Consider the following 12,594-nt stretch of genomic DNA (forward strand, 5'->3'; position numbering starts at 1 on the left):
CAAATTGCAAGTCCCACCCTCACAAAGCAGTCATAAATCACATTCTCCAATTAGCCAGGAGTGCGGGTTCTCTCCCCAGCTCCTCAGCCTGCCAAAACGTTATCGGTTTGTGTCCTTGGGTTCCCACGGAGCTGCATTGTTATTATGGCTAGCTGAGCTCAAGCATTCACCCCAACCTCCCTTCAACACCTAATTTCTAAACAGAAGAAAAAGCATGTTAAAAGCAAAGTAAAAATTGCTGCAATTTCCATTAGTTGTCAGAGCAGGAACATCCAATGTTACAGTGTTGACAGGGAGATTTAGTTTTACTCAAGTCTTGTTGCCTATGTGCAGAGCAAGATGGAAACCTGAATGTCCTTAATATTGGATATGGCCCCCTATAATTGATCTCTACATATATAATACAAGTAGGTAAACAAAGATAGAATTCATATCTATAGCTGTCCCTGCAATGTCCTCATCCTTGAAGATATTTCTATTTCATTGCAAGATCTGTCAACCATCCCAACTTGGTCATTTAGAAAAGAAAGACTCTCAGGTCTATTGTTAATGAAAGTATATTTTACTAAAGCCAAGTGGTTACAGAAGAAGCAAAGCTGGACCTGAGCTTTTCATGCCCAAAGCATATGGTTAACTTTTACCTTGTTCCCACCTTCTCCCCTGGTTTCAATGGGTGTCCAATTGAGTGTTAACAAATCATTTGGGTAACAATCCCTGTCTTCCCAGGCTGGATGGTTCTGCATTCCACAGTGTGACCTTGGGATGGCAGGTAGCTCTCTTGGGAGGGCACAATGCATAGTTTCGATTCCTCTCATGCTATCCACCCATCCCATCCTGCAGCTTTCCCCTCCCCACTGAATATGGCAGGCTGACAGCAGGCAATGCATGGCATAGCAGGATAGCAGTCCTGACAAGATCAGAGAAGGGACTTATCTACCTCTTCCTATGGCAAGATACAATTATTTGGTGCAGTCTACTTGCATTTATTATAGAAACAATATTTAAACAAAGCTTTTGCTTAATCCATTTTGGCCAGTTTTTAAATGTTTGGTTTCTCTTTTTCATCTGAGATTAAAATTTTTGTTAAAATTTAGCTTTGTACCAGAGAAACTGTCTAGGACAGTTGGCCAAAACATTGAGCTGAATAGCTGTAGTTTCATAGTAGAGCACGTATGTAGTGCACAAATGTCACATGTTCCATTCAGAGCACTTCCTCTGCTGGAACTTGGAGAGCTGTTGCCACACTTGATATAGGAAACTGGTCTGACTGCTATTAGACGATAGCCTGCATTTGATATAGGACAGGGATGGCGAATATTTTAGAGCAGTGGTTCTCAACCTTTTTAATGCCGCGACCCCCAACCGGTTGAAAGTTGAGGACTATCCAACCGGTCGTAAGTCGAGGACTTTCCCTGCCCAGGAGCGCTGTGCATGCGTGGTGCCGCCCCCTGCGCTGGCCGAGGCGTAGCTGGCAAGCAGCAGAGACGGCACAGGCCGACCACCGGCTGGGCCACCAGCTGGCCCAGCCCAAGGGAGGTAAGGCACCCGCCGGGCCCCACGCACGCCAGCAACCCTCCCTGCGCCCGCCGGCCTCCCACCTCCCACCCCTGGCCCTCTTTTACTTACATTTTTAGTAGTTGCTCAGCAGGGAGGGTGGAAACTTCCAGACAGCTCGCCTTCACTGCAGACAACTTGCAGCACCGTTTGCAGAATGGGACTTTTGGCGGGCTCAGCAGGGCAGAGACAGCCTGGACAATTCCTATTGGCTTTTGAAAGCAAATAGAATTAGACTCTATTCAAGAAAGTCTATTCTATTGGCTTTCAAAAGCCAATAGAATAAAAGGGAGTAGCACAGCTAAGGAAAAGGAAAAAATGGCGGACTGCGTTGTTTGGTGACCCCCGTGAAATGGTCGTTTGACCCCAAATGGGGTCGCCACCCACAGGTTGAGAACCACTGTTATAGAGACTGAGTGCCCAAACTGCAACCCAAAACCCACTTATGCATCGTTGAGTGCCGGGTGGGTGTGGCCCATTGGCTGGGTGTGGTCAGTTGGGTAGGTGTGGCCCATTGGGTGGGCATGGCTGCAGTGGTAACGGCAGATTGGGTGGGACTAAAAAGTTCAATCAATCAATTCCAACTTTGAAAGATCTTTTTTTTCCCGCGAGAAATTGAAATTGATTGATTGATTGAACCTTTTTTTTTTTTGCACATAGCGGCGGAGGCCTAAAGCGAAAAGATTTTATAAAACCCAGCTGAAGGCCTAGGACTGGGGCGATGGCGCGCGTGCCCACAGAGAGGACTCCGAGTGCCACCACTGATATAGAGCATCCTCTTTCACCATGTTTCTCCGAGGTAGATACTGAATCCAGTTTATGTTCCTGAGTTACAGATTTTCAGACAATTTTGTTTTAAAAAGATGTTCTGTTGTAAATAAACAAGATAACATTTTAATCTTCATTTTAATAATCATCGATTGATTATGAACCTTCAAGTTGTTATCAACTCTTATTCTCCAGATAGAAACACTTTCTCCTTGACAAACTGTCCCTAACCTGGTCTTTCAGTTCTTCTAACAGTGCACTCATTACCACTGCAACTGAGCCCATCCTCCTTGCTCTGATCACCCTCCTTTTCTCTTTCCTTCCACCTTTTCCAGCATTAGAGCCTTCTCTAGAAATTTTAATAAACCCTTTATGAAATAGAGATTGACTGATTTCTTTCAATTTATATACAGATTCAATAAACTTGAATAAACACAATGCTCAGTAGATTTATAAACATATTTAATAACTGTATAATATGATTTCCCATTTGAAACAAAGAAAGCAAAGGCTGTTAATGCAGATTTCAATATTTATAGTATTTGCTATGTAAGATATAAATTGAAAACAGGTTGAAAAATAGAACATTGGCAACTTTGGAAATGACTAGAATCAATCAAGCTATATAAAAAGAAAAAATCAGGAAAAAGCTGTGGTTCTAGAAGACAACAGAAAGTTTAAGCAGAATAATACATATAAATAACTATAAATAATTAATAAATACTTACACCTGAAATTGGATTGTATCATGGACGCAGAGGAAAGCAATTGTTTATGGGGAGGAATCTGTGCATAGTTATTACAACCTTTCTCCTTCTTCTCGTCCTCTGAAAAATAATATTAAATGCTTAGTAGGGCACTAAGAAATAGCTTCTGAATTAGTGGAAGCAGGCTGGAAGCATGGAAAAAAATGGTAGCGTTACTCTTTAAAAAAAAAATTTCAAAGCAGATGTAATCCCTTATCTTTAACAAAACAAGGGCAACATTGTTTTTGTCTCCCTGTCCAATGTACAGACATAGACCACATTACACACACACCCCGACCCATCTTTCTTCAGCATTTCCATTAGAAAAGCAAAGTCAAAATGAATGTTGCTCTTCATGCTACTAGTATGTCTGTTCTGCTGTCTTGCTGGAGGAACACAGGACTCTCTGCTTCTTTTCCACTGTATAGATTTTCATGGCATCTTTCCTGCCATTTTCTTCAGTTAAGCTTCTGTGACTTGCTTCCTAGTGTGTGTGTGTGTGGGGGGGGGGCAATTAAATGGATGTGGGCCATCCAACCAGTCCAGTCTTTCTGAACAAGCTGCTTGGTAGCAGTTTTGATCTGAATAACTATTGCTTCTGTGAGATCAGTGACGAGTTACTGCAGATGTGACCAAGCAACCAGGACTGGGAGATTGTGATCGGTGCCTAGAGTCATTACTGCAGCTTAGCTAAAAGGTCTGTGGAGGGGACTCTGCCCCATTTGTGGGCTTGGCCACAACTTTAGGAGGCTATATTGCTCCTGGCAGCAATGTGTTTTAGTATTTATTTGAAACTTTCTGGATTAGAGAGTTCTCTGTCAGCTACGGCTACCTAGGAGAGCAGGTTACACAAATAAGCGTAAAAAAAGAACTAAATATAGTATTTTAAGCTAGAGGGTCTATAGAGGAGTTTAGAATTTAGAATAAAATAACTACAGTATATGTTCTTTTTGACTTTATAATAATAATAGTAGTAAAGTTGGAAGGGACCTTGGAGGTCATCTAGTCCACCCCCCCTGCTCGGGCAGGAAACCCTACACCATTTCGGACAAGTGGCTGTCCAGTCTCTTCTTAAAAACTTCCAGTGTTGGAGCATTTACTGCTTCTGGAGGCAGGCTGTTCCACTGATTAATTGTTCTCACTGTCAGGAAGTTTCTCCTTAGTTCTAGGTTGCTTCTCTCCTTGATTAGTTTCCACCCGTTGCTTCTTGTCCTGCCTTCAGGTGCTTTGGAAAATAGCTTAATTCCCTCTTCTTTATGGCAGCCCCTGAGATATTGGAATACTGCTATCATGTCCCCCCTCGTCCTTCTCTTCGTTAAACTAGACATACCCAATTCTAGCAACCGTTCCTTATATGTTTTAAGAAATGATTGTTCTAGAATTCTTACTAGAAAGGGTTTTGTAATCGTAGCACAAATAGTTATAGATGAATAGAAATGTGATGTTTTTTTATATTAACACAACTAAAGAGGTAGAGAAGAAAATGATAGGGAAAGAGAGAAGCATATGCCAGAAGTTTATTTTTAAATATATTTGCATAGTTGAAAAAAAAAGAGGGGACAGAGAACATAGTGTTTAAAATAAATATTTGTGAAACTCAAGATCATTGTAATAATGTTGCCAAAGCTAAATATGACTTATAGATTCACATGCTATATCATACATGTAGAAGCATAGTATAAGCTAGGTAAAAGCATTTAAAGCTAGTGATAAATTTGTATATAAATTAGCAAAAAATATAAATAGAAAATAAAGAAAGTATTGCCACATTGCCATTAATACGTAAGAAATTGTGAAAACATTTTATCATTGTACATCATAGTAGGGGCAAAAAAAATGCAGGTGAAATGTCCAGATTATTAATTTCTGCAATAGGTAGTATGCCTCATAATGCTGTTTATATTCCCTCTTATAAGCTGATCTATGACTGTTAGAAAGATTTGGCTGATTGATATATCCTCTTATGGCACAAACAGTGATGGTTAAATCTGCAGAGGCACTCTGATTTAGTAGTTCTAGTAGGATTCATATTATTTAATAACTGACTGTTACAGTGTTACGTGCTATTTGGAAAACCTCTTTGACAGAAATATTAAATAAAATATCTATAAAAGGAATAACCAGAAATCAGATTTGCTATTCTGAGAGTTGTAGTATTGCTCACAGTGAGAGAGTGACAACTCAGTTTGGAAATTACAGAACTCATGGAATGCTCTCAAACTGAATTAAAAACTGTTTATCTATATAAAATTAAGTGTGGTTTCATCAATCCTGAGGTTAATAAATTTCAAAGTAAATGCAGTGTATTGTACATTGTATTACAAATATATAATCAGCAGTTACGTTGTTATCCAGTGAATTCTCTAACCTTTCCTTTCTATTTTATGGAAAAGTATTTATCTAGTTTCATTGCAGATTAAGTATGAACTCCTCTCTTCTCTCCTCCTCCCACTTGATTATAGAAGGAATCAAGCAGATTTCAGTTTAATTTTCATACGTGGCTGGTTTACCTTATGTGGGAAATGGAAAAGTGATTAAAGTAAAATCTAGATTGCAAAATAATTTATCAAAAGAATTCAGGGTTTTGTTATTGTTTTGTATAGAAATTGGCAAAAGTTTCTTTTAAATCTAATGTGGGTGGATTTCAGAAAGGGAAACTGCACTTGGAGATGGAAACTGAAAACAGATGCAAAGTAAATTATGGAGATTTTTAGAATTTTTGGCCAAAGAAATGGATTAGGCTCGCAGTCTTTCGCACTCAACAAAAATCTAATCGCAACCTCACCCCACCCTGAAAGCTAATGTTTGGAAGAGACGTTCTTTATTTCAAGTGTATCATATATTTTTTTGAGCACCAGAAAATGATTTTGTTAGAAAGACAATCTCCAAATAAATGTTGTATGTATATTATATAGAAAGGATCCCAAAGACTGGTTCTCAAGGACTCCTTAAGCTCATGTGAGGGGTTTAGGTCAGCGTGTAGAAATCTGGAAAACACACTATCCTGACAATAGCTGCTTGGAAATTTCCATCTACAGTTTGCCATGTTTTATGGAAGGAAAGCATAAACTAACTCCTGGAATTCGTGGAATTAGTTTCATGCTGCTTTGGATCCTAGCTTTAGACTGCAAGTAAGTGACAGTGCGTTCCTCAGTGTGTTTATTCAGAATTAAGTAACCCTGAATTTAATAAAATCTAGTTTCTGGTTTATGCACGCGGAAAGACAAACTGTGTAACTACTTTTTTTTTCTCTTAGCAAATGCAGTACATAGTGAAAGGCAACTGAGCAGCGTAATAAAATCTTACATTCATAAGAGAATTCAATTCAAGTTGCAAACCAATAGGTTTTAATTGTTCAAGCATTAGCTAGAAAATATATTGCTTCTCTCTCTTTTTATTTAAAATACATTTTTCTTTATATTGTTTGTTAAAACACGTTGCCCTGTGACACCCCTCCTCTGCTTCACACAAACAAATTGGCCCTTGAAAATGCAATACATGGTAATCTAAACGTATGATCAGACTGGCAAAGTTTTATTAATTTGGTATTTATTTCAATAGAGAATGGTAAACATTGTTCTTTTTCTTAGAATAAATGGTAAGCTTTCATATTTTCTTATTTTCAGGAAACGGAGGACCATGTCGCATTCTTGATAACGGTTCCTACCGCTCTGGCAATTTTCTTTGCCATATTTATCCTTGCCTGCATAGAACCATTATTCAAAAAGTTCCTACGTGTTTTCTCTGTGGTTGTCTGGGTATGCCTTGTTGCCATGGGATATCTCTTCATGTGGTTTGGAGGAATAATCTGTCCATGGGACCAGGTAGGCTTTGATTTTTTGTTTTTATACAAAACATTTCTATTGGTTTGAAAGAATACTTGATTTTATTAGAACCTAGACAACCTACGTTCCAATGGGTGATCCTTTCAGAGATATTTTTTTACCAGATTCCTCAATGTCTTCAACACTGAAAGAACTTCTAATGTACTGGCCTCACTGGAAAGATTGAGATACATTCAAAGATGAATCTAACTATATACCACTAAAACTCTTGTCATGACCTCAAGTGGGCCAATTTACAGTGTGTATGCAAAATATGGGACCTATTATTCCTGAGAAAATGAAATTTGTGAAAGTTGTGTCTGCTTCAGTGTTACTTGGCTGCTGCTGCAGTCTGTAATCTTTGTTTTCACATTCTGTAACAGTTGCCCAGCCAATCTCACAATCCCTTGTTCCTTCTCACACCTAGCAACAGCCACTTACCTGCCTGCTAGAAAGGGAATTAGGAAGGAAGAAAGGGAGGAACAAGGAAGACAAAATCTCCATCACCCTTTTCAGTCCATGCCACCTCTCTACATCCTCCTTCAGTCTGTACCACCATGCTGCGTGTCTTCTCTGACTCTTGCGGCATGCTGTGTACCATTCCTGACTGCTGTGGCACTTCTCACATATTCCTATGTCCTCCATGCATTTTCTTGCACCACGCCGCTTTCTATGTGCCCTAATTGACCCACATAGCAACTCTTACATATCCCATGACCCACATACCCTTCTTGAACCATGCTTCTTTCCCTGTTCCCTATTCAATCTGCATAGCACCTTTTGTGCACTCCCATGTACACTTTCCAACATACACTGCCCACCAGCATATCCCAGCCAGTCTGGCATCTCTGATACATCCCCATATACCATACCCAACCCACAGCACCTCTTGCATATCTCTGTGTACCATTGCTTACTCATATCTCCACACATCCCCTCGTTCCCTTCCTTACCTGGTAGCAACAACATATCTGCCTGCTGGCCTTGGGCCTTGCAACTTCCTGCTATTTTATGATAATTTTTATGTCATAACATGACACTTGAAGCAACGTCGTTCAAAAATTTATGTCTATAGTGCACTGTTTTGCCCAGTGACAGGTTTTGCAAACAATAGTTTTAGTGTATATAGGTGTAGATGTTGGGGGAGGAGTGGATTGAGAAAGTTAACAAGTTAAGACTCCTCATAACTGAATAGAAAAACTTTCATTGTCAAGAGCTGAAGACATTCAGTGTTTTTGCTGAATGATAGAAATGTCAAGTTAAGGATGTAGTCTGAAATGTAATAGTTTTTCCCCCTGATCAGCTGATTAACTAATAAGGTCATTCCATATTCAGGAAAATCAGCTGCCTAAGATACATACAACAAACTGATTATTCTCTTTGTCCCTCTTTTATTTCAAAATAAAAGTTGGTTAAATTTAGAAAATTTGAAAAAAGAGGAGTGGATTTACTTGAATTATTATTATTTAATTCAAGAAAACAATGTGAGATATTTTAAGAACAATTTTAAAAATAAATATGATCTCAGATTGCATAAAAAAATTACATAAAAATCTTCAGTTGAGAACTATGCAGGAACAATCCTGGAAATTTAGAATGGGAATTTTTCTTTACCCTTCTCTTAGAATACAATGTCTTAAAAGTAACCACAAGAAAGATTATAGGATTGGACTAAAATTAAGGTGTATCATATAGCAAGGCAATAGCTTGTAGCTCTCCCCCCCCCTCCTCGCAGCTGCTCATCTATTTCTCAAGTGCTTGAGAGGTAGTTAGAGGACTGTGATGAATGACACAAATTGTGGCACCTGAGGCTGAGGGAAGAAATTTAACACTATTACACTTACCTAAATCTGGATCAAACCCATCATAAACTATACCTTAAATGTGTAATCGAGGAAGACTAAATTTTAAATGACAAAGTGTTATGTGACAGAGACAAAAAGAAACAATTGTACTTTTATGTTAGCTATCTGAAGATACTATGGAAAGCAGTGCTCAAATCCAAGTATGATTTGTCCTATGGCATGTATAGAGAAATAACTTCAGAGGAAATAGCATTTTTGGAATTCAATAGAATGTTTTAAAAGGACTTTTAAGCAACCACCAAATAAATTGTTGCCATCAGCAGGAATCTGCTGCAGCCAGCCAGGCAGTAAAAACTGTCTGTCTCTTGCTTCTTTTCAGTGACTCATTAGAAGGAGCATGCATTAGTGGATTAAAAATGAAATGCGTCCAGTTTTAAAGAATTGAACTGAAATTCTCAAAAAGGTCCAGAGTGAGGAAACAGCTTACTTTGACCAGTTTAAATACAGAAATTGTCAGTTCTGAAGCTGACTAGTGACATTATCAAGACTTCCCTCAGATATCATAGATTTTATGTATAGATATTAAAAAAATCAAATATTGCCTTTTAAATGTTGCAAATAATCCCACAAAATAATTAGTCTTTTCCTGTGGCATAAATACTTTCATTGACAATGATAATATTTTTTTTATATTTTTTTTGCCATTCATTGTAGCTCTGTAGCAGCTTTAGAGTTATTCAGGATATATTGGATTTTTTTTTGTACTCAAATACAAATCACAAAACTTGAAATGTGATGGATAGCAATACTCTGCAACCTATTTTAAAATTTCTTCAGAGTGGCTTATCTGGCATCTATTCCATTTCTTGATGACACTAAGCCAGGGGTTCTCAACCTTGGCAACTTTAAGACTTGTGGACTTCAATTCCCAGAATTTCTCAGCCAGCTTTGCTGGGCTGAGGAATTCTGGGAGTTGAAGTCCACAAGTCTTAAAGTTGCCAAGGTTGAGAACCCCTGCAGTAAGCAAAGGCATGTTTTTTTTTTTACTTAGATGAATTTATTATTGCTGATTAACACTTGCTTGTATTGATTATCTTGGGTATTTTATATTGCTAGAATGTTATCATGTGGTCTTGGCTTCTACTAAGCCATGGAGGACTGTGGGCTTCAATCTGTATGTGTGTGTGTGTGTGTGTCTGTGCTGAGTTTGCTGTAGTACAAAGATGGACTTCAAAAGTCTCATGAAGGAGAATTCATTTTCTATGTGGTTCAATTCCAAATCAATAAAATTTTAATGACCAGTTCATGGAACATATTATATTAGAATCTTTCAGCCCTGCATCTGCAATAGGGAATTTATTTGTATAGAAAAGCATTCAGTAATAAGTACTTCTGTCTGAAATGGTATAGCCCAAAATAAATTACTCACTTCAGACTGAGCTAGGTCTAAGTATGAGCCATAACATGTTTTCTTTTCAATGTCTCTAATATGTAATTCATTTTCCTCTGCGTTAAACACAGTTGATAGCAGCCTTAGCCCTTAAAATAGTAGTCCTATTGGAAAAAAAGAATGTGTTAGTACACACAGAGAGAGAGAGAGAGAGAGAGAGGGAGAGGGAGAGGGAGAGAGAGAGAGAGAGAGAGAGATTTGTACATATACAATAGGAGAGGAAGGGGTAAAGTCTTTTTCTTAATGGTGTTTGTTTGTTTGTTTCTTGTCGTACAGTGTTTTGAATCCTATCAGCAATAACGATAATAGTGGGTTTCTGTATGGCTAGGATTCCCAACTGGTGGCCATGGGTTTTACTCAATCACCACATTTTATGCTTGCCAGATTTCTGGCTTTTCTTCATTTTTTTCTCTTTAAAAAATAACTGAGAAATATGTTTCTTGCAAAGTGAAATGCTAGCACCGAATGCCGTCTCTGTTTCTTAAAATGCCAACAACCCCCACATGTTCAGCAAATGGGAATAGTAAGTTGTTGTAGTGCAATACTTCATTTTGAAGCAGAACAAAATAAGCTGGAAGGAAGAGCAGTAGAAGTAATACTGGCAGAGGCAGACAAGCTTTGTCTAGACTCCTTGTGTTTTAGCTATCTGTGTACATAGGTAGTGTATGGGTAGAAATTTTTCCTATGCATGTGGATTCTGAGTATCACAACTTTGTCTTCAGTGCAGCACGTCCTGGAGGAAGAATTGGATTCCAAAGAATAATTTGTTTTTTGGAATTCATCCAGCTTCAGCCTCTTTCTTAGCCAAGTTACTTTTATTCAGCCTCACCAGTTCAGTCTTGTGACTGATCATTCTAGCTGCGGCAGGGATTGGGTGAATAGGCAAAATCCCCAATATCAGAGCTGTTTACTGTAAGAGTGTTGAAAAATGCTCCATATCCAGTAGTGTCTAATTAGCCCCAGAGCTTGGATTTTTCATATCTAGAAAGGCTGAAGATTCATCATGGGCTGTTTGAAAAGTGTTAAGAAACCCAATGGAAGTCCTCCTGTTTGTTTGGATTCTCTGATAAGAAGTGAAGAAACCTTTAGATTTCTTTATTGTCAGATGATTCTAGAAGTGCTTCATGACTCTTCAAATCCCAGGCATCAAATATGCAATACAGGATTACCAGATGCAGGTTTTGTGTTTTAGCTCAGGGTCTCTTTTTTTTCACCCTCCCCCTTTTTAATTTTTTTCCTGATTCAATATTATTTATCATAGCTATCTTACCATTTTACTATGGAATAGTGGCAAAACATGATTTGTATGTCAGAGAATCCTAAGGAAATGTAGAATACCCTAAATTTAGAAATTCATAGTGACACAGCAATAGACATACCATATATAAGTGCATATAAACCCAGCTACAGATAAGACAACCCTTGATTTTAATTTAAATGTGCTACCTGTGAATAAGCTGACCTGAATTTTACTGGTATTTTGGTTAAAAATTCAAGGCCTGGGCTTATCCGCAAGTATATATGGGATATATAGGTACTTTAAAAAAGTATTACCATATAATTTTGTGGATTAGTTTATCCATGGAGATATACAGTATTTTGGTATCTAAAATTCTTGTCCTATCTGCAAGTATATAGGGTAAAACTATTATGGTAGAAAATAGTTGTTGATACTTTATTTAAAAATGGTCAAGCATAATTTTAAATTTTTTAAATAATTATGTAAATCCCATTTTGAGGCCTCTCATCAGTTCCTACTTTGAACTGAGAACCAAAATGAAAACCCATGGAAATTGGCAAGGTTAAGGGAATACGTGTGCAGTGTTAAGTTTTTTGTTTTCTGCTTAATGTTCATTCTTACTTAAGATTACAAACACATTTTTTTTACCCAAATGTAACTTCTGTCCTTTTTCTGAATTGTATCAAACTTTGAAGATGGCAAATTCCAAGAATTTATGAATGGTTAAGCCTTACATTCCAAGATAAGATAATCATACAAATTATGAGAGCTGTATTATAATTATACACAGTTATAATTGTGGGGCAAATTGTAATATTGGAGATCATAACGTAAATCTCAAGCTACTTAAATAAACAGTACTCCATTCACTATTACAAACCAATGTTTAAACAGCCAGGTAAACACCCCTCAAGATCTTGATATTAGATAAAACAAAGCTAGATTTTTTTTTTTTGTGAAGCATGGATTTTTAAAGAAAATATTAGTAAATGTGGTTGCTTTCACCTAGGACTCTTCAACATTCTTTCAGTTGGGAGGGGGAGATTATTTTTTTAAAGGTTGACCTTTAAGGCCTATAGGAGTGTGGGTGTTACCGCACCAGCCTTGGAGTCAAATGATCTGCCTATATTTTGGTGAAGTTCAGTTATCCTTTAAGGCAGAGGTGGGGATCAATGGCCCCTTTATGACTTGTGGACTTCAACATGGC

General features: G+C 37.9%; 1 protein-coding gene across 3 annotated transcripts in view; it reads left to right on the forward strand.

The window, feature by feature from the left end:
- ADCY2 (adenylate cyclase 2) overlaps positions 1 to 12,594 on the forward strand; it is a 132,036-nt gene that overhangs the window by 14,823 nt on the left and 104,619 nt on the right. For 2 of the 3 annotated variants that reach the window (XM_039329247.1, XM_039329246.1), the window contains exon 2: positions 6,695 to 6,892. The exons of the other annotated variant lie outside the window; for it this stretch is intronic. In XM_039329247.1, coding sequence (XP_039185181.1) covers positions 6,695 to 6,892 — 198 coding nt within the window. The remainder of the gene's footprint in view (positions 1 to 6,694; positions 6,893 to 12,594) is intronic. 3 annotated transcript variants of the gene reach the window in all.

Source organism: Crotalus tigris, unplaced genomic scaffold (assembly GCF_016545835.1).
Source record: "Crotalus tigris isolate CLP2741 ecotype Arizona unplaced genomic scaffold, ASM1654583v1 scf7180000024391.5723578, whole genome shotgun sequence".
Taxonomy (NCBI): Eukaryota; Metazoa; Chordata; class Lepidosauria; order Squamata; family Viperidae; genus Crotalus; species Crotalus tigris.